The sequence below is a fragment of the Macrotis lagotis genome, chromosome 2 (genome assembly GCF_037893015.1).
Source record: "Macrotis lagotis isolate mMagLag1 chromosome 2, bilby.v1.9.chrom.fasta, whole genome shotgun sequence".
In the NCBI taxonomy this organism is placed as follows: domain Eukaryota; kingdom Metazoa; phylum Chordata; class Mammalia; order Peramelemorphia; family Peramelidae; genus Macrotis; species Macrotis lagotis.
Window position 1 is genome coordinate 287,840,655 of NC_133659.1, and position 21,969 is coordinate 287,862,623.

General features: G+C 44.3%; 2 protein-coding genes and 1 long non-coding RNA gene across 7 annotated transcripts in view; 1 reads left to right on the forward strand and 2 right to left on the reverse strand.

Moving 5' to 3' along the window:
- The window catches only part of KIF5A (kinesin family member 5A), a 33,994-nt gene extending 31,892 nt beyond the window's left edge, over positions 1–2,102 (reverse strand). For all 4 annotated transcript variants that reach the window (XM_074226297.1, XM_074226296.1, XM_074226295.1 and 1 more), the window contains exon 1: positions 1,718–2,102. In XM_074226297.1, the coding sequence (XP_074082398.1) occupies positions 1,718–1,846 (129 nt within the window). In that variant the 5' untranslated portion in view covers positions 1,847–2,102. The remainder of the gene's footprint in view (positions 1–1,717) is intronic.
- Positions 2,103–7,367: 5,265 nt separating this feature from the next.
- Positions 7,368–21,907, forward strand: DCTN2 (dynactin subunit 2). The gene is made up of 14 exons (XM_074226300.1): positions 7,368–7,548; positions 9,360–9,428; positions 17,938–18,034; positions 18,248–18,309; positions 18,524–18,622; positions 18,875–19,035; positions 19,166–19,316; positions 19,616–19,681; positions 20,121–20,159; positions 20,330–20,407; positions 20,498–20,569; positions 20,769–20,871; positions 20,965–21,056; positions 21,477–21,907. The coding sequence occupies exons 1-14, from the start codon at positions 7,513–7,515 to the stop codon at positions 21,561–21,563; spliced, it is 1,212 nt and encodes a 403-aa protein (XP_074082401.1). The 5' UTR covers positions 7,368–7,512; the 3' UTR covers positions 21,564–21,907.
- On the reverse strand, positions 10,305–19,589 carry LOC141515048 (uncharacterized). 2 transcript variants are annotated; one of them, XR_012476209.1, is made up of 4 exons: positions 19,120–19,589; positions 16,466–16,608; positions 11,129–11,260; positions 10,305–10,609 (listed from the first exon to the last, which is right to left on the reverse strand). It is a non-coding gene; the product is annotated as an uncharacterized LOC141515048 (long non-coding RNA). The 2 variants fall into 2 exon arrangements; XR_012476208.1 differs by having other exon boundaries at positions 11,129–16,608.
- Positions 21,908–21,969: the final 62 nt, after the last annotated feature.

Genomic DNA, 21,969 nt, shown 5'->3' on the forward strand with positions numbered 1-21,969 from the left:
TTCTAGGAAGAATCCGATTTGAAGTTCCCAAGTCATCCCCCTCTTGAAGATCAGGATTCAACCCTCCATTTTAGAGAAGAGCAAATTGAAGCCTGTTAAATTTGAGTCATACAGGTGATAAGTGGCAGACTTGGGATTTGAACTCAGTTCCTCAGATTCCAAATCTAGTACTGCTTTATTTCCAGATTCTAAGCAGGGATTTTTTTATGGATGGGTTCAATAAAAATTGGAGGAAATGGAGGAAAGAGTGGGAAATGAAGAAGTAAAAGCCCAGCACCAAATAAACACCTAAAATGATAGGCAAGGAAGCATCCATCTTTTTGAGTCAATAGTAAGGGCTCTAGTTGGGGGGAGGACAGATGATTGTCCTTGAGGACTGAGGCAAAGAAGAATGAGACTCTCTCTCTCTTACCATTTCTCTTTCATCTAAAGCTCCATTCCTCCTGCCTTTAGTCCTCCTTGACCATCAGTGATCCATCCCTCTCCACCAAATATATCTGTGCTCTGATATTTCCCCCACCCAAATCCCCACTTTGGACTTTTCAGCTATCAGGTTTTACCACCTTTACAGTCTGCTCCAACTTCAAGGGCCTCCTGGATCCCATAGTCACACAGTCCTTATTATCCCAGTTGTTACAAACGTGAATTATGAAGGCTTGGGAAGTCTAGGACACTACCGGAGGCTTGGACTAGAGCCTGGGCCTAGTAATCAAGTCTAGGCCACGATGCAGGAGAATGACGTGCACTCTTGATTCCCTCCTCCCTGGGTGGGGACTGTTGTGATGAAACTGAAGTGGTTTCATCTGGTTACTACAAAAAAGATGTGGTTAGTTAGGGAAAATGAACATGATGGCTATTTTTGGAGGAGATGAAGGGACCTGGGCCTAAAATAAGCCCTATAATGAATCCCTTTCCATACTAAGTTTGGGCATAAGGGACTATAGATAGTATTTCTTTTCTTTTTACCTCGGAGGCTTTTTTTTCTATCAAACCAGATTGATTTGATAGAAGCTACAGCAATGACCTCCAGAACCATGACTGGGACAAGTTAAGGCAATGGCAAGAGGGCTTAGAGCTGAAAATAGCCCTCCAGTCTAGGAGTCCCCAGAGCCAAAGAATGGTATCCTCTGGCCATATACTAGGCCTCCCTGGGGTGAGGAGAAAAACTAAGCACAACAAGAGAGCCTGGATCCTCTCCCTAGCAGATCAAGAATCTCAGCTGGGGTGTGGTTGGTTTACAAAGCCTCCATCCTGTACTCACATCCTGGAAGGCAGCAGGTGAAACCTGGGAGTAGGAATGAAATTAGGAATGGAATCTTGACCTCTGCATGAGAAAATGGTAGAATAAGTGTATAGCAATTGGGTTATCCTACTCTTGGGGTGGGGGGAATTCAAAATCATTGATTAGATTGAGGTATTGGATAAAAATGGAACCTGCTGCACCTCTGCAGAGAACCAAGAGTTCAGATCCTAGCCCAAGCCACACCCATCTAAGGACTAAATGTAAGGGAGGGGCTGCGGAAGTGGGGGGGGGGGGTGGAGAAAGAAGGGGAGGAATGGAGGGATGATGGAGGGAGAAGGGGAATGGAAAGAAAAGGGAGATGGAGAAAGAAGTAGTTGGATGAGTGGGGGAACAAAACAAGCCCTGACATCTGGGACATATCCTATAGGGATGCACATCCCCTGCACCCCATGTCCTCATCTGGTGGGCACTCACCCCAATAATGACGCTGTCGTCCCCTTGAAAAAGGGGGATAAATTTGTCACCCCGCAGAATCTCCGACTGGTTCAAGGGTCTGAATCGACAGAGCACCTTGATGCTGCATTCATTGTTGGTCTCCGCCATGCTGATGACCGGCGGTGGTGTGGGGGCGCTTTGGAGAGAGGCTGGGGGGAGCGCAGCAAAGACAGACGAGAGAGGAACAGAAGGGACTCAATCTCTTGGACTGATGCTGTTTGGAGAAGGAACAGGAAGCTGATGAAGGGAGAGGAGCTAGGGAAGCTCTTTCTGGTGCCTGGAGATTTTTAGAGAAAAGCCCCTCAGCTTCGTCTCTGGTTCTCTTTTTCCTCTCTGCCTCAGCCCCTCCCGCTGCAGCTCTAGTCTGCGGGGTTGCTGAAGTTGGGGCGGGGGGGGGTTGGAAGGGAGCAGGAGGCGGGGCTTCTCTTAAGGTGGAAGGGGTTGGGCTGTTGATGGGAAGGAATCCGGCCCCCCCCCGCCCCTTCTTTAATTTTCTAGATAAACAAATCATCCCTTCCCACCCTTCCTCACCAGAGCGAACCTAGGTCCCCCCCCAAATACTCCCCATTTCCCGAATAATCCTGAATCCTGGATACCCTTGTCTTCTCAGATAACCAGTTTGACAGTTGGCTAAGAATTGGCTGCAGAAGAACAACATCCCCGCCTCCCACCCCGCTCCACCCTCTAAGAGTGGAGGAGGGGCGCAGGGAGGTACAGCTCCCCATCCCAGGAAAGGAAGGCGTGATGACCAAGATTCAGGTTCTCTTCCTTCCCAGTCAGATGACCCTCTTCCCCAGTATAGACTGGGGCAGGGTGATGAGGACCCTTTCAACAACAGACTAGTCCTTGAAAGAGAGCGAACAGCACTTCCCCTAGCAGGTGCATTCCAACATCCGACTCTTGGGTGCTGATTGGAGCAGGGAGAGAAACTATGAGCTGTCGGCATGTTCTCCTCTTCCCTACCTTAGACTTTCTCTGGAAGAGCAAAGATCATGTATCTTGTTGAGGGATTCAGAGGAGAGAAAGCATCCTAAGCTCCTGCACGCGTGTTTGTGTGTGTGTGTGTGTGTGTGTGTGTGTGTAAATAAAGGACTGAGGAAAGGGTTGTTCAGGATCTCTTTCTTCCTCCTTAAGTGAATTACTGAAGCCAAAGACGGGTGTAAAACCCACTTCAGTAACTACAGTGACTGGAGTTTTGTTCAAGGACATCAACATGGTGGTCGAGGATCTTGCTTCCTCCCCACAGCAACCGCAGTTGCTGTGCAAATGGCATCTTCTTGTAAATTCAACTGCCATCTCCTGGAAAACACAGTCAACCCTCCAGATCTGGTCTTGTGATTCTTGACCCTCCGGAGCCATTAGACAGTAGACACGGTCCTGAGGCCCCATCCAGTCCTTGCGGACCACCCTAGGATGTGGACCATCCTAAATTCCTCAGGATGAGGGCTGTATTCTCTGCGATTACTACTCTTCCAGTCTCCTTCCACCCTCAGTTTAATTTACCCCAGGTGAATAAATTTCTAGTTAAGCCTCTGAGCCTGTGACCTTGAGCAAATCATTACTCTTTTTCTGAGCCTCCCTTTCCCCATTTGTAAAATGATAGTGTTGGACTGGATCATCTTGAAGGTCCACTATAGGGTCTGATTCTTTGGTGTCCTCATTTCTGCTCTCTGGGCTGGGGGAGGCACTGGAATGCAAATGTCAGGAAGAAAAGCAAGAAAGCTTGGGAGAGAGAGAGAGAGCCTTATGAAATGATTGGCTGTGAAAATGGTCGTTTATATGTTATTGAATGTCTGGAGTTTCCCAGCTCAGTTATCCCTTCCCTTTCTGAGACCCTCCAGTCATCATCCCTCAAATCCCCTCCCCCAGGTTTGACTCCTGCTGCAACCCCTGAGCAGAGCTATAAAGAGGCAAGTCAGATTGATTTTTCTAGACGTCATTAGCCTTGGCAGGCAGGAGAGGTAGTTGGGAAGCAGAGTCAGGCTGCAGGAGCTGGAACAGGCTATCTGGACACTTAGAAATTCTCTAGGGTGAAAGGAACGATTGAATTCAGTTCATGATGAGCCTGTGCACCAAGGTAAGAAGCCAAACCAGAGTTATCCAAGTTGGGCACAACTAAGAATGTTTTTTAGATTGAGTGTCAATACCAACCCACCCAACTTGGGTTATAAGACACCAAATGCCACTAGGCAAAGGATAAAGGACAAAGATTAAAAAGAAATGGAAGCCTTATAGGAAGATGAATGTTAATAAACAACTCTTAATTATACTTGCTTTATTCATCACAATTCTGTGAGGTAGGCAGCAATAGCATTATTGTCCTCCTTATACTGAAAAAAGTAAAGTGACTTACGGTAAATGCATCTGAGACTCAAACCCATATCTTTTGGCTCCAAGACCAATTTTCTTTCTACTATATCATACTTTTCCATTCATAGTCTAGTTGAGGCACTTTTTTTTTCTTTTTTGCAAGGCAAGGGGTTAAGTGGCTTGCCCAAAGCCACACAGCTAGGTAATTATTAAGTGTCTGAGGCCAGATTTAAACTCAGGTACTCCTGACTCCAGGGCCGGTGGTCTATCCACTATGCCACCTAGCCACCGAGGCACTTTTTCTTAAGGCTTCTGCATGATAAAATGATGAGCATACAGCCTCACTCATTGTTAAATGGGAAGTAATAATGCACAAATTAGCTACCTGACTATCAATCAATAAACATTTAGTAATCACCTACTATGTGATAAGCTTTGTGCTAAGCCTGAAGAGACAAAAAGAGACAAAGATAGTCTTTGACTTCAAGGAGCTTAAAATCTAATAGGGAAGACAACATAGAATCATATACAAAGAAAGCCATATACAGGATAAATAGGAAACAATAAACCAAGGGAAGAAATAGAATTAAGATGGATTGGAGGCTTCCTGTAGATCATAGTGTTAGTGTGATCATATTATTAGATACCTATAAAGTGGAAAGAATGCTGGATATGGATTGAGAAGACTGACCAGTTCAAATCTCAGCTCTATCACTTTTTTAAATTTATTTTTTAAATTAAGCTTGCATTTTTCCTCCTTCCCATTTCCCCCCATATTAGGAAGAGGAGAAAACTCTTTGCAATAACTATGAATAGTTAAGGAAAATAAATTCCCATATTGGTCACGTCCACAAATGTGTATCTCACACTCTAACATTGAGTCACCTCTCTGACAGGAGGTGAGTGAGATATTTCTTCATCAGAACTCTGAAAGCACAGTTGATCATTGTGCAAATATAGTTTTTAAAAATTAAATAATGAAAATCCACTTTTTCTCCCTCCCACAACCACTTCCCAAATATGCACATAGTGAAAAAAATGAAAACAAAAACCTTTATAACATATCTGTATAGTCAAGCAAAATAAATTCCAGCATTACACTCTGATTCTATCATCTTTCTGTTTGAAGGCAGAAGAAATATTCCTCTGGAGTCATGATTGCTCATTTCACTGCTTAGAATTCTTAAGTCAGAGATGTTTGTTCTCAGAATATTGTTGCTGTATACAGTATTCTAATTCTGCTCACTTTACATCAGTTCATCTAAGTTTTCCCAGATTTCTCTGGAAACCTCTTTCATCATTTCTTTCAGCATAACAGTATGGTCATACTCATATCCCTTAATTTGTTTAGCCATTTCCCATTTGAAACACACTCCCTTAGTTTCCAGTTCTTTGCCACCACAAAAAAACACTTTATGTGTCACTGGGTAATTCACTTAACCTATCTGGGCTAGTTTTCTCCTTGTAACAGGAAGGGCTAAGACCAAATCCTTTTAACAGATTATATATATATATATATATATATATATATATATATATATATAGTCAAGTGAAACAAATTCCAGCATTGGATATGTCTAAAAAAAAAAGGCTCAGTCTGTACTATGAGCCTATCACCTCTCTGTCAGGAGTTTGTTAGAGGTGTTTGCTAGCTCAGAAGTTTAAAATTGGAAGCAATTAAAAAAATTGTATTTCAGTATAATGACTTCCTTTATAATGTTGGGTTTTTTATTCATTTAATAACATTATTCTGAATTACATAGATGTCAGAAATTATCTTCTCTTTATCCTGATGTGTGTGTGTATGTGTGTGTGTCCCACATTGATTGTGAGCAGTTACTGGAAAGTAAAGCCTGTTTTTGTCTTTCTTTTGCTGACACATGTTTTTTATTGTTCAGTCTGGTTTGACTCTTTGTGATTCCATCTGGGGTTTTCTCGGCAGAAATACTTTAGTGGTTTGCCATTTCTTTCTACAGCTTGTTTTACAGATGAGGAAACTGAGGCAGTCTGAGTTAAATTACTTGCCCAGGGTTACACTTCTAGTAAATGTCTGAGGTTGGATTTGAATTCAGTTCTTAACCACTCCAGGCTCAGGGCTTTATCCACTGCACCACCTAGCTGGGCACATCTGAAGACTACACCATCAGGGAGGTGATGCCATGACAAGCACATGAATTAGATTTGAGTGAGGGGGGATGCTGTACTAAGTCACCAGCCTCACTTTCCCTTCTAGAGCCATCTGGGTCCAGTGGCCAGATATGAATCAGGACGACTGGAGATGCTGGATGCAAGGCAATCGGGGTTAAGTGACTTGTCCAAGGTCACACAGCTAGTAAATGTATGAGTGGATTCCAACTCCAGTTCCAAGGCCAGTACTCTATCCACTGCGCCATCTAGTGACTCCTGGGCACAGAATAAACGGTAACTAAATAAATGCCCCTTAACTGGCACAGACTGCCAACAAAGGACATAAAAAAAAGTCTACTTTTTGGTTAAGAACTTCTGGCTTCGGGGTGGCTACCGGCCCTGGAGTCAGGAGTACCTGAGTTCAAATCCAGCCTCAGACACTTCATAATTACCTGGCTGTGTGGCCTTGGGGCAAGCCACTTAACCCCATTGCCTTGCAAAACTAAAAAAACCTAAAAAAATTTTAAAAAATGAAGTTGAGGGTCCCCCATTTGCCTTGCAAAAACCTAAAACAAATGAAGTTGAGGGTCCCCCATTTGCCTTGCAAAAACCTAAAAAAAAAATGAATGACAAATATCATAATCAAAAGGAAGTGGAGGGGCCACTAGCCCCTCCCTGGAAAAAGAAAAAAAAAACACTTGTAGCAAATACAAACAATGCATATTTGTTATAAGGGTTTTATCTTTTTTTTTTCCTAAAAGGAAAGAATAAAAAAGAAGAGGTGAAGGGAAAGGGAAAGGTGAAGGGATGGAAGCCGGATGCTAGCTGGGTGGCTACAATGCAGCGGGGATGGGCGGTGAATAGAGCACCGGCGTTCAAATCCGGTCTCAGACACTTAATAATGTGCCTTTCAAAGAAAAAGAAACCTAAAAATAAAAGAACTGCCGGCTTCAATGATCTCCACGGTCCCCTAACAAGATCCCCTTCTTCAATGTCTTCGTCCGACTACATATCCCACAATCCTAGTCGGCACTCTTTTCCCATTACCTCACCTCTCTCCCGGTTGGGCGGGGGCGGGGGGCGTGGCTAGGAGCTCTCAGTTCTCGCGAGGTCGGCTTCCCCTCTCTCGGCTCCGCCGACTCCCGGCCGTCCTTTCGCGAGACTTCGTGCCCCCCCCCCCCCCCCCCCCCGGCCGCCCCTGCCGCCGCCTCCGACTAAGCCCTGGACCGGGACCTCGACCGGCTTCTTCCTCGGCCAGAGCTCGAGCTTCGGCTCCGGCCCCGCCTAGGCCCCGGACCCCCCCCGCCCCGTCTTCCCTGCCCTCCTCTGCCGCTGTCATGGCGGACCCCAAATACGCCGACCTCCCCGGCATTGTGAGTAGAGGGCCCGGAGGGTCCCCGCCCCGCGGCCCGGCGCGGCTTCGGCCGCCGGCTCGAGCTCGCCGCGCCCCCCCCCCCCCCGGCCCGGCCCCGCCGGGCCCCGGCGCCCCACCCCCACCCCGTCGGCGCCGCCCCGGCCCCCACTCCTAACCCCGGGCCCCCCGCAACTTCATCCTTTCCCCAGTCTCCATAACTGAGTCCCTGCAGCGCTGATGTCCTCGCTATGTGCGCCTTTAGACACGGGATGAGTATGGATTCCCGGATTCCACCAAAGTTGCCGGGATGCCAGAAAGATGAAGGAATCCCTCCCTTAAGCCCCCCACCCTCCCCCTTTCTGCTGTCACTTCTTCCCCTCCGTCTCCGCCCATCCCCGCTGCATTGTAGCCACCCGCTTCCATCCCTTCACCTCTTCTTTTTTATTCTTTCCCTTTAGAAAAAAAAAAAAGATAAAACCCTTATAACAAATATGCATTGTTTGTATTTGCTACAAGTGGTTTTTTCCTTTTCCCGGGAGGAGCTAGGAGAGCCTGAAGGGAGAGAAAATAGATGCTTGATATCTTTTTAATGGAATAATGGAACAGAAAAAATAAATATTTATAGTCAAACAAAACATTTACACAGTAATCTCCAAAAAAATCATATCCCATTCTTCCTCCTGAGTCCACACCTCTCTTTTAGCCCTTGAATGGCATAGACTTTAACCCCTGGAATCTTGGTTGGTCATTGTATCGATCACAGTTTTTAAAGCTTTCCAGATGGTTTGTCTTTACAGTATTGTTCTCTTAAAAATTGTTCTCCACCTTCTCTATGAAAACTTTCACTTTCCTTTTGCGTTTTTCTTTTCTGTTGTGTGCTCTTCCAGATTGCCACTAATTCTATAAAACTGTAGTTTTCCTTTTTTTAGGTTTTTGCAAGGCAAATGGGGTTAAGTGGCTTGCCCAAGGCCACACAGCTAGGTTATTATTGTCTGAGAATGGATTCGAACTCAGGAACTCCTGAATCCAGGGCCGGTATTCTATCCACTGTACCACCTAGCCACCCCAAAACTGTAGTTTTCTTAAACCAACCTGACAACACACCCACTCCCAGCCTATACCTCAGAAGCTTGTCTTTCTCTCACATGACAAAACTTAGTTGCTTCTAACATCCAAGAATGTTTCCTCCTCTCCCCTATCTTCCCACTCTCATTCCATTACATTCTACCTCTCCTAGGCTATCCCTACATTTTCATATTTCCTCTCCACCACCAACACACACACACACACACCCGTCCTCTTCTAACTCACCAAAATGAAACATACTGACTATTCAACCTTTGACACTCCTATGATCTGTGCCCCATGCTTTTCCTTTTTGCCAGAGATTTAGGCTTGTCTGATGGTTTTGAGGTTGAAGCAACAGAACCATTCTCAGATTAGGTTTAGAACTCAGTCTAAAGCTCAAAAACCTGCCCTCCCATTTAAATACATTTATATCTCCTACTTATGTTACATTTACCTTTTTCCCCACTAGTGAAGTAAAAAGACTTAAAAAATAATCCCTCTCCCTCTCAACCCTGTCTTCTCAGATTAGTAAAAAGTGCAGATGAATGTGATATCTTTGTCATAATTTAGATTCAGCTTTTACCATCAGATTTCAGTTGCTTCAACTACCAGCCCTGTGATGGTTCCCTGGGCTAGGTGAAGGATAAAGGGACAGGTGAGCGGGCAGGTGATCTGAGAATTATCCTGTCCTCTCTGTTAGTTGGGTAGGGAGTTGGTGGGTATTTTGTCATGAGGTGGGTTGGTCACTTCTTCTGTCTGCAGGCCAGAAATGAGCCAGATGTTTATGAGACCAGCGACCTCCCTGAAGACGACCAAGCAGAATTCGACTCGGTAAGACCACATACTGCCCTACTCCACCCCTGGTGCCCTCCCCCCCATCTTATCCCATACTCTAATAAGCCATCACAAAGAGCTGGTACACCAACCTTATTTCTAGTACATTTTGAGTTGTTGATCATACAAAGAATTTAAATTCAACATTGAACATGAAGGAGAAATGCCAAGACAATGCCCTACAAAGCTCTGATCTTGAATTCAGCTGGTAAGATCTGAGCAAAATAACTGAGGTTAGGAAAAACTCAGACTCCTGGGGCATGGTTATTGTTTAAAAACAATCTTGAAATCTGAGATGTTATAAACTCTCCGAGGTTAAGATTTGTCTTCTTCAGACAGTATTTTTATTCAATATTCCTAATTACTGAGGACTGGTGCAGAGCTTCATGGGACAGAGAAAGGGAGTTTTACAAAGATTGGGGAAAGTTCATGCAGAGAAATTCTGTAGAGGAATTGATTTACTTTCTTAACAAAGAAAAGGTGCTTTGAGGGACTTTTTAGATGTAGGTAGATGTTCAGAGAAGATTGTGGGGGGGGGGGAGACTGTGAACACAGTCTCAGGCAAGGAAAAGAAGACTTAGTATTTCATCCATCCAGGTCTTCCTTGTTAAGAGAGGGTTGTTTGGGGGCAGCTTGGTGGTGTAGTGGATAGAGCACCAGCCCTGGAGTCAGGAGTACCTGAGTTCAAATCCAACCTCAGAAAATAATTCCCTAGCTGTGTGGCCTTGGGCAAGCCACTTAACCCCATTGCCTAGCAAAAACCTTAAAAAAAGAAAAGAGAGAGGGTTGTTTATTATTAGAAGGAAGATATATATATATATAGATATAGATATAGATATAGATATAGATATAGATATATACACAGAGAGAGAGAGAGAGAGAGAGAGAGATTTATAGAATCTTCCCTTCAAGGAATGCAGTCCCAAAACCCAAACTAATGGAAGAAATAAGATATTCCCAAAAGTATATAAGACATAACAAACATAAATAGTGCAAGCTGTGAGGTCTTGAGGACACTGAATGCTGTCTGATTAGTATGTCTTGCCAGGGCAAGACAACTGCCCCAAGGCAAACCCTGGTACCCTGAGAGGGTTGTGGCACAGCCAACTATCTTCTGGCCACTTATGCAACTTCTTCAGCCTCTGAGGAGGACAGGTAGGATTGGCTCTTCTATATCCCTGAAAAAGAAACAGCAGGTTGTTTCCCTTCTTTTGATTTAGGGATATCATAGAATATTCTTAATTGTGTTTATTAACACATATATTATGTATTTCTGGTATTCCCACAATGACCTGGGTTTGGGTGATGTCTTAACAAAAGACAGAATGACTGACCATCTGAGGAGGCGGGCGCCATGTATAAATGTATGAATCTTTTGGCTGTGTTTGAAATTTTTCTGGTCAGTTGTGGGGGGTTGCTGGATGCTGGCTGATATTGTGTGGCTTGGCGTACTCATTTTTTTCCTTGTTTGACTCTCCATATTAGCAGTAGCCCCTGATTTGCAAATGGACCTTATCTTCCACCCCACCCCACCTTCTGTGGTGTGTGTCTCTTGTGGCATCTCTTTCTCTAGCTGCTCGCATGTCATGTCCCAAAGCTGCAGTCATATGGAAATGGATGTGGTGTGGTACAGTTGTCCAAAGAATAATGTGTGAGTGTGGCTGAGGTATCGTTTATTGCTCATGAGCTATTCTTACCTGTTGCTGTAAGGGCTATTCTTAAAGGTCCTTCTCCATATCAGTCTTTTCTCTCCAATTTAGACAATGAGAGGTGCTGAGCAATTTCCTTAATACCACAATTCAGGAATTCTGCTCAGTTTCAACCTTGACCTGTGGAAATGTCAGGTTTTCATAGAGAGATATTGAATAGGACTCTATTGTTGACCAAGCCAAACAAATTCATTTCAAAGGAACCCTAGCTGGATGAAAAAATAGGGATTGTTCTTTTGAAATATTTCTTGTGTCCAAGAAAGGTTCTCTTTATTGAACAGAGCCATCGTACATGTAACATCTCTGGCTAAGCCTCACTAACTATGGAAGCTAGCCATGGAATAGACTTAATGGGATGTTAACTACTTGGGAGAGAAAAACCAAAAAGGGTGGCCATTCTAGGTCAGTTGATTCTCCCCCAGCTAGAAGCTAAGCAGCTAATTATTTCTAAGACGGAATGATTTTTTTTCCCCCAGACTCCAGTAATCTCTCATGGCAAATAGGATAAGTAACAGTACTTAATGGCCCTGGATCCTTTGTTTAATATCTACCAGTAAAACTGCTAGGAAACTGGAGAAATGATGACCTAAGTTTAATTGCTTTCTCTCAACATTTCTTTTAGTGACTCTCTAGTACTCAAAGTAGAGAAATGATTATGACTTAAGCTGTTTAGGAGTACCTAAGGCTTTGGATGTTTTCCGACAAAAAGCTAATACGTCTGGCTACAGCTTGTCCCTTTGGGCCCTAGAGAGACAATTCGAGAAGAAGCTGAATAACTGCTGTTCTTAATTCAGATTTAAATTTGCAACTTGAGATGTGTATGAATTAAAACTTCAGAATCTTGGTTTCTTTGATATCCACATTTCTCCCAGCATGCCTATTTTCCTGAAGCTCTAGCCTGGGGGAGGAGGCATACAACACTATTATTATTCAGTCATGTGGAGTCTCTCACACAAAATCATACAAAGTTCCCATTTCCCCAGTGATGAGATTCTCTAATTTGATCTCCAGACTTTTTTGTTTAAAAGAACAGCAAAGTAGCTTTAGCATTTGTAATACCAATATGGTAACCTCTATTATTTCTTTATTGTGAGAGAAACATTGTCTGGCCCAGTAATCTTAAATTAAGCCACGGATGGAGATGATAACTTAAAGAAATAAAATGTATCCAGAATTTTATAAATGCTACTTCATAGTATACTTGGAAATGTTGCCATCCTCAGAAGGCTGATAGGAAAAAGATTTGCTTATGACTCTGAGGTTTCTTACTGTGCTTTAAAGCAACTAGAAATGATATTCCAAAACTGGAGTGTTGGGCCAAGTAAAAGGGCCTGGCTGACCTAGCCATAGGACCCCTTTCATACCATAATTTACTCGTCACTGCTCTCTAAACACAAGTTTAGTTTCCCCAGGACAAATTCCAGGATAATTGGGAGATGAACTCATTTTTTTTATAAGATTGACAAAAAAAAAAATCAAACAGAAGTTAATTCCTAAAGTTGAACCCCATCTTCCATGTTTGACTTGTCAGTACTCAACTTCAGTCTTTGAATTATTCTGTTCATGGTTTTTGAAACTACCAGAGCAGGGAATCAAGAGAAACATTCTCAACTAAGCACATGAACCATAACATATCTCAGCACCAGGTAATGAGAAAACCCACTGTCCCATTGTAAACTCTGGTGCCTTGAGAAGGCTAAGGCGCAGCCACCAGTCTCCTACTTATGCAGTTTTGTTCAGTCCCTGAGGAGGTTAAGTAGGATTCACTGTTTAGCCCCCCCAAAAATATCGGGTTGTTTCCCTCTCTTTGGTTTGGGGATATCATAGATTATGCTTAATTGTATTTATTAATTGTTGATGTACATGAACTTATCTGAGTTTTTCCTAATGCTTTCCCCCTCCCTCCTCACCACCCTGCCTGGACACTAGTTTGCACAAGTAAGACCATTCAGTGCTTCTACTTTGCATGTTTTCTTGTTTTCCATCCTGCATGCCAGTGAACTGTCCCTTGTCCTTTTGTTGTCACTAATCATTTCAAAAGCCAATAAACTCTTGATTTGGGTGATTTTGATGCCTGCCGGCCTCCTGTTTAAAGATGGTTAGTCAAGTTTGAATATTTAACTAATTGGATTACTACTACCTTTTCCCTTTGAGCATCTTAAGTGTCAAATTATCAGGTGGAGGGTGAGACAAGGAGTTAAAGACTGTAAAGGCATTTGGGCATGAGGATTCCATTGATTTTGAGGGACAGAAAATGGGAAAATATCACACATCCTTTTCCCAGCTTGGAACAAGATCAAATAGAAATAGAAGAATAGTTTTGAACTATATTGGATCAAGGTCAAATCACTTCAGGTGACTATGTAATAAGAGACCAGTGCTTCTTCCTGCATTGAAGGAACATCTCTGGGTAATAGCTACTAGAATTTTAAAATTTTATGTGTGATAGCCATAAAAATTTCTGTTTCCCACTTTTGACCCAGAACATTTTTTTTGTACTACCTCTTCTGAATGGAGGAACAGTTGGTATGAGCTCAGAATTGTAAATAATTTTAATATCAACATAAGCAAAACAGGAAGTTAAATATTGGCAGTTAGAGGATAAAAGTGGGGAAGAATCATATTTTAAAGTCGAATAAAACTTATCTTTTTTATTCTTTACATATCTTCCTATATTACTTGTTCCAAAAATAGTCTAAGAAACAGTGATTTAGAATTAACTATTCTATTGTACCCCTCCTTTAGAATGGATAGTTTGCTTTGATTTTATGTGAATTTTATATAAATTTATATGAATTTTATATATATTTATATTTTAAATTCTAGGTTCTGTTCTCCAGCACTATCCTTTTCTCTAACTACCATACATCTATAGTTTCTCTAGCTATTTCTTTGGTATTATACCTAAGTCAGAGCAAAGTAAAAGCTCTTGGCCTCCTTCCTTGATTCATTGCCTCATATCCATCCCATCCCCCACCCACCCCCCAAGATTTGTGTAGTCATCTGGCCAATACCCTTGGTGAGTTGAGGAGACTGAATAGAGTAAGGAACAGTCATATGAAAAATGCTACATCAACTGTCCTGGCTGACCCCCATTTTTAGGACATCTGAGACTTTTCAGTCAGGGTGACTATGTTGTTTTTGGTGTCTTGGTGATCAATACAACTCCAGGTAATGGGAATATGTATAAGATTTCTTTCTCTCTCATGAAACATCCTGGAGATCATGATTTGAGAACTAATCCATCATACGGTTATTTCCACTGGCAAGTTTTTATATGGCCTTATGTTTTTTCCATGATTTGGATTTGAATTTGGGAGCCTACTCCCTGATGACCATTTGCTTCTCTCCCTGAGCTAGCTTTATTTCACAGGGACAAGGAAGAGAAATGCTTGGTCTCTGTGTTTGTATGCAAGCATTTACGTAGGTTTTCCACCTTGGCTTTACTATTGAAATCTCCTCTGCCCTCTACAGCTCAGACAGCCAAACAGAAGAAGATAGAACTCCAGTTCAGGCTAAAGGAGGAACCTTGTCTGGGCCAGAAACAGGCATTAGAGGAAGTGACTATGGGCTGAGGAATGAAAAGATGGGAATGAGTCAAGATACAGCTCTGCTTGAAGATTGAGACCCTTTATACCTATCCCTAATGTATATGCTGGTACTCAGGCCTTCCAATTGTATTTGCCCCTTTAGAGCATCTTTTGGAATTTCCCTCTTCTGGAATTTCCTAAATGAGCACTGCCTGGGGATAGGAACTATCTGGGGTGGCCTGGGTTTACAAAAACTGTCTTTGTCATCCTCCTACCCACCCCCATTGAGATCCTGTTAACACAGAAATTAAAAAATCAGATTCCCTACATGGGTTTGGGAACTAGATATTGAAGTTCTTTAAACTTTGGTCTCCCGCTCTTAGCTCATTATGGTAAAATTATTTGGAAAACAATGTTATTTAACAATAACCAAAATTAGGTGCTCACAAGGCTAGGGGAATGAGAAAAGCTTTAAAAGTAAGGGACTGTTTTACCCTATTGTGACAGCAACAGAAAAAAATATTTGACATGTTCTTCCTGCTCCTTTGTCAGCAGCTGGCATTAGCCATCCTGCCTACTCTGAACACTTGCTCTTCCCTTCCTTTACTAGGGCTCATTCTGCCATCTTAATTGCCTTGTGGTCTCCCCAGGCCTCAGTAACCAGGATAGTAGGGAACCTCAGGCCAGGGACTAACCACTCAACCAGAGGCCTTTGGAGTTACTACAGCGTCACCTTCACCCCCTGCCATCTCTTTTGGGCCACTGTTTCCTCATTTTTAAGTGAGGAAAAGCCCCCTTTAGTTCCTAAGTGCTTGGATTCCTCTTTTTTTTCCCCTCATCATCATTTCCTTTATCCTTGTCACTGACTGATCACCTCTAACTGCTGGTGTTGTTCACTTTTTAGTTATTATCCTTTTACCTAAGCTTCTCTGTAGCCTAGTTACCTTGGGGGAGGGGAGGGTCTTACACTTTCCCACCCTTTTTGAATATGTGGGGATCTCATCCATAAATTAACTGATACCAACTTTTGCTAAGCTCCCCTGGGGCCCTGTGGTACAGTTGTTTTAAGAGTGTTGTGTAGTGCATGTGACAATGTGCTAATAACAATTTTGTCTTTTTTTCCCCCCCAATTTTCCACTCCTTTTCCTCTTAACCTCTTTTGACTTTCTCACCTCTGGGGAAACCGCAAGGAGCTGGTAAGAAGCCCGACCTTTTGTCTGCTTTTTTAACGGGTGTGCTGTCCTGGGATGGGTGTTCTTCTGCCCTTTTGTCTCTATCAAACTTCTCACCCTTCCACTCCCTGTCCACAGAGCTGGCTTGACCTTGACCTGAGACACTCTGCCCCTCTCAAATGCCTCTTGGACATGGGTCAAATGTAAGCATAGACCTAGTGGTATATGAAGCAGAGTCTCAGCACTCTTCCCCTTCCAGGGTGACACATAGAGACGCCTGATGCCAGAGTCACCTAACACTTGGGTTCTAGTGTCATCATCAGTGCTCCTAGGTGAAGGTCAGTCAAAGACTGCAGGGAGACTTTCTGTCTCATTCTCACAGAGAGGTCTGAGGCCTTGTGATAGTTTGGTATTGAGGAAATTCTCCCCTGCCTAGGGAATTATTTCTCCTTGGATTGTCACCCCTCGAACTTAATTTTTTTTAATTAAGTTTTAACTTCACTGCCCTGGCAAAGGCAGAGAGAAGATAGTTACCACCATGCTTAACTTTCTCCTAGATGTTTCAGGGGCTTCTGTTCCCTTAATTTGAGTCCTTTCCCAGTCACAGGTTAGATATCAGATACCTGGAATATATGGTGCTTCGGGCATAGCACCTTCGAGGGGACTGGGTTAAGGATGCTTTTGATCTCAAAAGCTCCTTTGTTTTTCTTCTGATCCTGGGCTCTTGACCTGTTTTCTGCCCATCATTAACAGTCCATGGCTTCCCCTAGAGAAGAGGTATAGACAAAAGGTTAAGTGTTTCTCTCTTCTAACGTACTACCCCCCCACACATACACTTTTTTTTTTCCTTATAAAGCTGCCACTAATATTCTGGATCCCCTTCTAACCCTAAGGTATGATAGGATACATGGTCAAGGATGGAGCTCTAAAGAGTAGGGCTGCTTTCCCCCAACCTTTGCCCTTTTCTCTATATCCCATCCCTAGACTGGGATAAAGAAGGGGGAAACAAAACAAAAACCTCTTCACTCTCTTCTACAATAAGACTAGTATCCTAATATATAGTATCTTAATATATAGACTGAAGTCTGTTCTATAAGGTTAAGGTGTCAGACCTCTTAAGTAACTGGGGAGGGAACACCATCCCATGAGACAGCATTAGAATCTGAGGTTAGATATGGAGGATGTAGATGTTTGTATTACAGTGGGTTAACTGTGCTTCCATATTTGGGGTTCAAATGGAGTCCCTTTCCTTGTTACACATCCTATCCCTACCAGAGTCCCCTTTCCTGGAAGAGTCTGTGTAAGTAAGACTATTCTCAAACTGGCTTCAGTCCATGATCTGTGCTGGTGGAAGTGGGCAAGGCAGGACAGTTGCTGTAGTTTTTCTCTGGATTAAACCTGAGACGTCTCTTTTACAGGACAGGCATATAATCCCTATCTCAATGTTTGTTAAATAGATGGGTTCCTGCTTTTGTGTTGCCCTTCAGAAAACAGTCCCATCTAAATTTCTCAACCTCAGCCTGACCGGTTAGGGAATAGCTTCTGACTCCACAAATTTTAGGGTGCCTAGCTCCAAGTTATGTTGGGTGATACAATATTCTAAAGCCTATTCCAAAAATTAGTAGCCAAGTAGCTTTGTTATATCCCTTCCATCTTGCCCTTTATGACAGGCAGGTTTGGGGTTTGGCTAAAAGAGAATGGTCTCAGCAAATCTGGAATGGGGAGGAGGGGCACTAGAGTACATGGGATGGTTTGGATAACACTGCCAGGTCCTGGAGTTTGTTGTTGAAAGTAGAGGAGATACTATTGTCATGTGTCCTCAGCTGAAGCAAGGGGTTGATTTTTACAGAGAGCCAAAGTTGTAGCTTTGGTGCTGGATCCCTTGTTTCCATATAAATCTTATTCAGTCTGGGACAGGAAAGGGAAATTCATTTCCTCTCTGTGGACTGAGTCAGAAGGAACATCGAAGAACTTTTCCCCCCTTTCCTCCAATGAAGTAAACACAAGGGAGGCATTCATTGATGGTTTGGGTGAGGGTAGGACTTTGGGTATTGTACTTAAGATTTTTCTTGGTCTAAAACACCTATCTTTACAGGAGGAGCTGACAAGTACAAGTGTGGAGCACATCATTGTTAACCCAAATGCTGCCTATGACAAGTTCAAAGACAAAAGAGTGGGGACCAAGGGACTTGGTAAGGTCCAGAGTTGTGTGTGGGATCAGGTAGGAGGGTTAATAAGGACAAAACCAAGAATGAGATGGGTGTGCGAGGAGGACCTAAAAAGCAACCTTCTGCTTTTTTGTAGAGGGTTTACCCCTGGGGAAGGACCTTGCCAAGGAGACTGGTGGAAACAATTAACTCTAAATCTCCTCCCTTGCCTTTCTCCTTTCTTCTCTTCCCATGCAGACTTTTCAGATCGTATTGGGAAAACCAAAAGGACAGGATATGAATCAGGAGAGTTTGAAATGGTTTGTTATGGAAGGGAAATTTTTATCTTGGGAAGCCATTAAAAGGGAGAATTTTGCATGTTCCTCTGGCTATTGGGACTGAGGGGCCCTACAGTTGATTAAGCTGGTGTAGGGGATGTTGTGGATCAGTGATTGAGCAGAATACACTTTGTGATTGGATTCTGAGATTTCTATCCTAAAGGATGTGACACCCCCTTTTGTCCTTGCCCTCCAGCTGGGAGACGGACTGGGGTTAAAGGAGACCCCCCAACAGAAGTACCAGCGACTGCTGCATGAGGTTCAAGAATTAATGACTGAGGTGGAGAAGATAAAGGTAACCCAGAATTCTGCTTCCTCTTAGTGCTCAGATCCTTTCCACTCTCTACCCTCCCCTCCAGTCCTTGTCCATTTGATCTTGGGAGGAAGGGAGAAGGTGTCTGAAACCATATTCAAGACTTGGTAAATAGATGCTGACCAATTTTCTGTCTATGACTGATCCTCTAGTCTACTCCCAGTGACTGACACTCAGCTCAGTATGGCCCAGCTCTGAGTTTCCCATGGTTTTTCTTACCTCTTCCCCTTTCAGGCAACAGTAAAAGAGTCAGCTGCTGAGGAGAAGCTGACCCCTGTGGTGTTGGCCAAACAATTGGCCGTCCTGAAGCAGCAGCTTGTTGCTTCCCACTTGGAGAAGCTGCTGGGACCTGATGCTGCCATCAACCTCACTGACCCTGACGGAGCCCTGGCCAAGTGGGTACCCTGGGCCCAAAACCCTCTACAAAGCTAGGCTGCAGTTAGGGAAAGGAACAGGGAACTGAAAGGAAGTGCTCCTACCCCACATATGAAGTGACTTCTTGTTGATCTTCTTTCCTTGGCCTAGCCGACTACTGGTGCAACTGGAGGCTGCAAGGAGCAGCAAAGGGACTGGGGTTGGGAGCAAAGACTCTGCTGGACCCCCCCTTGACAGCAGCCTGGTCACTTATGAACTTCATTCTCGACCTGAGCAAGACAAGTTCTCCCAGGCCGCCAAGGTGAGTGGCAATATTGGTGTTCTGCTCCTTAACAGTCAGAGAAGCTATGGCTAACCTTATATTTCTGGCTCAGCCAATATGACCACTCATTTAGAATTTGATTGACCAGGGATACAAACTGTATTGGGGTGGGGCAGCAATATCTGGGGGGGGGGCAGGGAAGCTCTCTCTCTGGATCATAGATTCAGTCAATGGTGAGGAGAAGTATGTTCCATTCCTCCTGTTTTACAGGGCAAAGGGAGCTACCCCTTCTAATTTAGAACGTTTAGGGAAGTCTCTTACCCTTGCTTTCACTACAGGTTGCAGAACTTGAGAAACGGCTGTCAGAGCTGGAGGCAACAGTGCGCTGTGACCAGGACCCTCAGGTCAGACACTTTCAGGCCCTGTTCACATAACCAGTACTGGAAGGTCAGGAGCCTCTACTCTGGGAACCAAGAAGTGGGGGGGGGGGGGGGGGGGGGGGGGGAGCAGGGGAGGGAACAGAGTGCCCTGTGCACTGAAACACTTTTAACAAAGAATCCTCCCAACAACCCTGGGAGGTAGGCACCACTAATGACCTCTCTGCCAGTTGAGGAAACAGGTCAATTTTGTCTCATTGGCACAGCTGGTAAGCATCTGAGGCTAACTTTGAGTTCAGGTCTTCCTAACCCCAGCCCAGTACTCTATCCACTGTACCACCATCTGCCTCTAGGGGGATAAGAAACCTGCTTCTCCAAGTCAAGCCAAGGTGGGGATGCCAAAGTAGAAGGTGGTAGGGATGACAGGAATGGAGGGATCACTCTTTCTTCTCATCTCTCCCTCCAGAATCCCCTGTCTGCGGGTCTGCAGGGATCCTGCCTGATGGTAAGCAGGAAGGGAGCTACATGCAGTATCAGAATTTTGGAGGAGGTGTCAAAGAGTTGAATTTTCTCTGAGGATGGGCTGGTCAAATTTCTGGCTGCAAGTTGACTGATAAGTGATTGATGGCCAGAGCATGATATGTGTAATCTCTGGCCTTCCCCTTGCTTCCCCAGGAAACGGTGGAGTTGTTGCAGGCAAAGGTGAGCACCCTGGACCTTGCTGCTTTGGATCAGGTAGAAGCACGACTACAGGTATACATCGGGAGAGGTGGCAGCGATCTAAGCAATGATGGTAAGAATCCTTTTTGTCTTCATTGCCTATCTCACCATTTGTGCTTCCAGAGTGTCCTGGGGAAAGTGAATGAGATTGCTAAGCACAAAACTGCCGTGGAGGATGCAGACACCCAAAGTAAGGTCAGAACCCCCCGTCCCACATTCCCTGCAGTGTCCCACTCTAGAAATACCACCACACCCCCTAGCCCTTCTGCTGCTGCCTTCAGCCTCAGGCTTATCTGCTGAGCCAGGCCTGCTGATTTGATTAGTGTATCCCCAGGTAGAGTGGAGCCACTGGCTGACCCTCAGGTTCCCTTGCCTTTCCTTTCTCCTTTCCCAGGTACATCAGTTGTACGAGATGGTTCAGCGCTGGAGTCCCATCGCAGCTACACTTCCTGAGCTAGTACAGCGACTTGTTACCATCAAGCAGCTGCATGAGCAAGGTGAGGCACCGGTGGGATTTGGGAAGTGAGCGGTGGTTGCCCTCCCATACTGCTCTACCACATCCCAATACCTGCCTTTCCCTCCTGTTGTAGCAATGCAGTTTGGTCAGCTACTGACACATCTGGATACCACCCAGCAGATGATCGCCGGTTCTCTCAAGGACAATGCTGCCCTATTGACTCAGGTTTGTCTTCTACAGTTTGTACTTCTCCATCCCTTCACATATAGATGAGACTCTTGTCCATCCTTCAAGGAAAGGCCCTTTGTACCTCTCTCCCTCTGCTCTTCAGAACTTTGCTTAGTAGAGTTTGAACAAATTGTAGCCAATTTTATTTTCCATAACATGAGGAGACCATGGTGTTAGTTTTCTGTCTGCCATTAATTAGCTCCTTGACTTTGAGCAAGTCCTATCATTTCTTCAGGTTAACTTCTTCACCTGTAAAGTGAGGTTAGACCAGATGATCTTCCAATTCCAGAATTATATGGTGGATTACATTCCATCTCTAATTGGCCTTTTCCAGTCAGATGTTTCCAACTCCTTAAGGTACTCCCTCCTCACAGGCTACGGCCTGAAGTTACTGAGCCTCTTGTCATCCATTTCTAGGTGCAGGCCACCATGCGTGAGAACCTGGTCACGGTGGAGGGAAACTTTGCGAGCATCAACACACGAATGAAGAAACTAGGAAAGTGAGCAGAAGTGGAGGGGCAGTCTCTGACCTGTTCTGTGTATCCTGTACTTATCAGCTTGAGTATGGCTGTGCTCCCTCTTTCCTCAATTATTAAAATCCCAGGCCCCCCCCCCCCTTTCCAAGGAGAGTACCTCCTGCATGTGGAGTGTATACCCCTTCGATACATTAAACTGTGTGGTCAAGGGGGAAGCATTTCCTGTTGGCCCCTGGAGATGGGGGGCATGGAAACCAGCCATTTTCCTAACCCATGTATAACACTGCTTTCCCGTGATGTGGTGGGAGTAGGGGTACACAGCTGTTCTATGGCTAACTGTACAAATTTCTCATCATTAAATGCTGTTGTGCCGTATGTAGCTTGTGCTGTTTCCTGGCAAGCTAACCTCACCCAGGGTTAGCCATGTCTACCCC

What these genes read in the sequence shown, in the direction of transcription:
- DCTN2 (XM_074226300.1), top strand. Translation starts at nt 7,513, where the DNA reads ATGGCGGACCCCAAATACGCCGACCTCCCCGGCATT. An exon ending in AGTTCTCCCAGGCCGCCAAG is followed by an intron (nt 19,317 to 19,615) that starts GTGAGTGGCAAT and finishes CTTTCACTACAG; the next exon opens with GTTGCAGAACTTGAGAAACG. An exon ending in AGGTAGAAGCACGACTACAG is followed by an intron (nt 20,408 to 20,497) that starts GTATACATCGGG and finishes TTGTGCTTCCAG; the next exon opens with AGTGTCCTGGGGAAAGTGAA.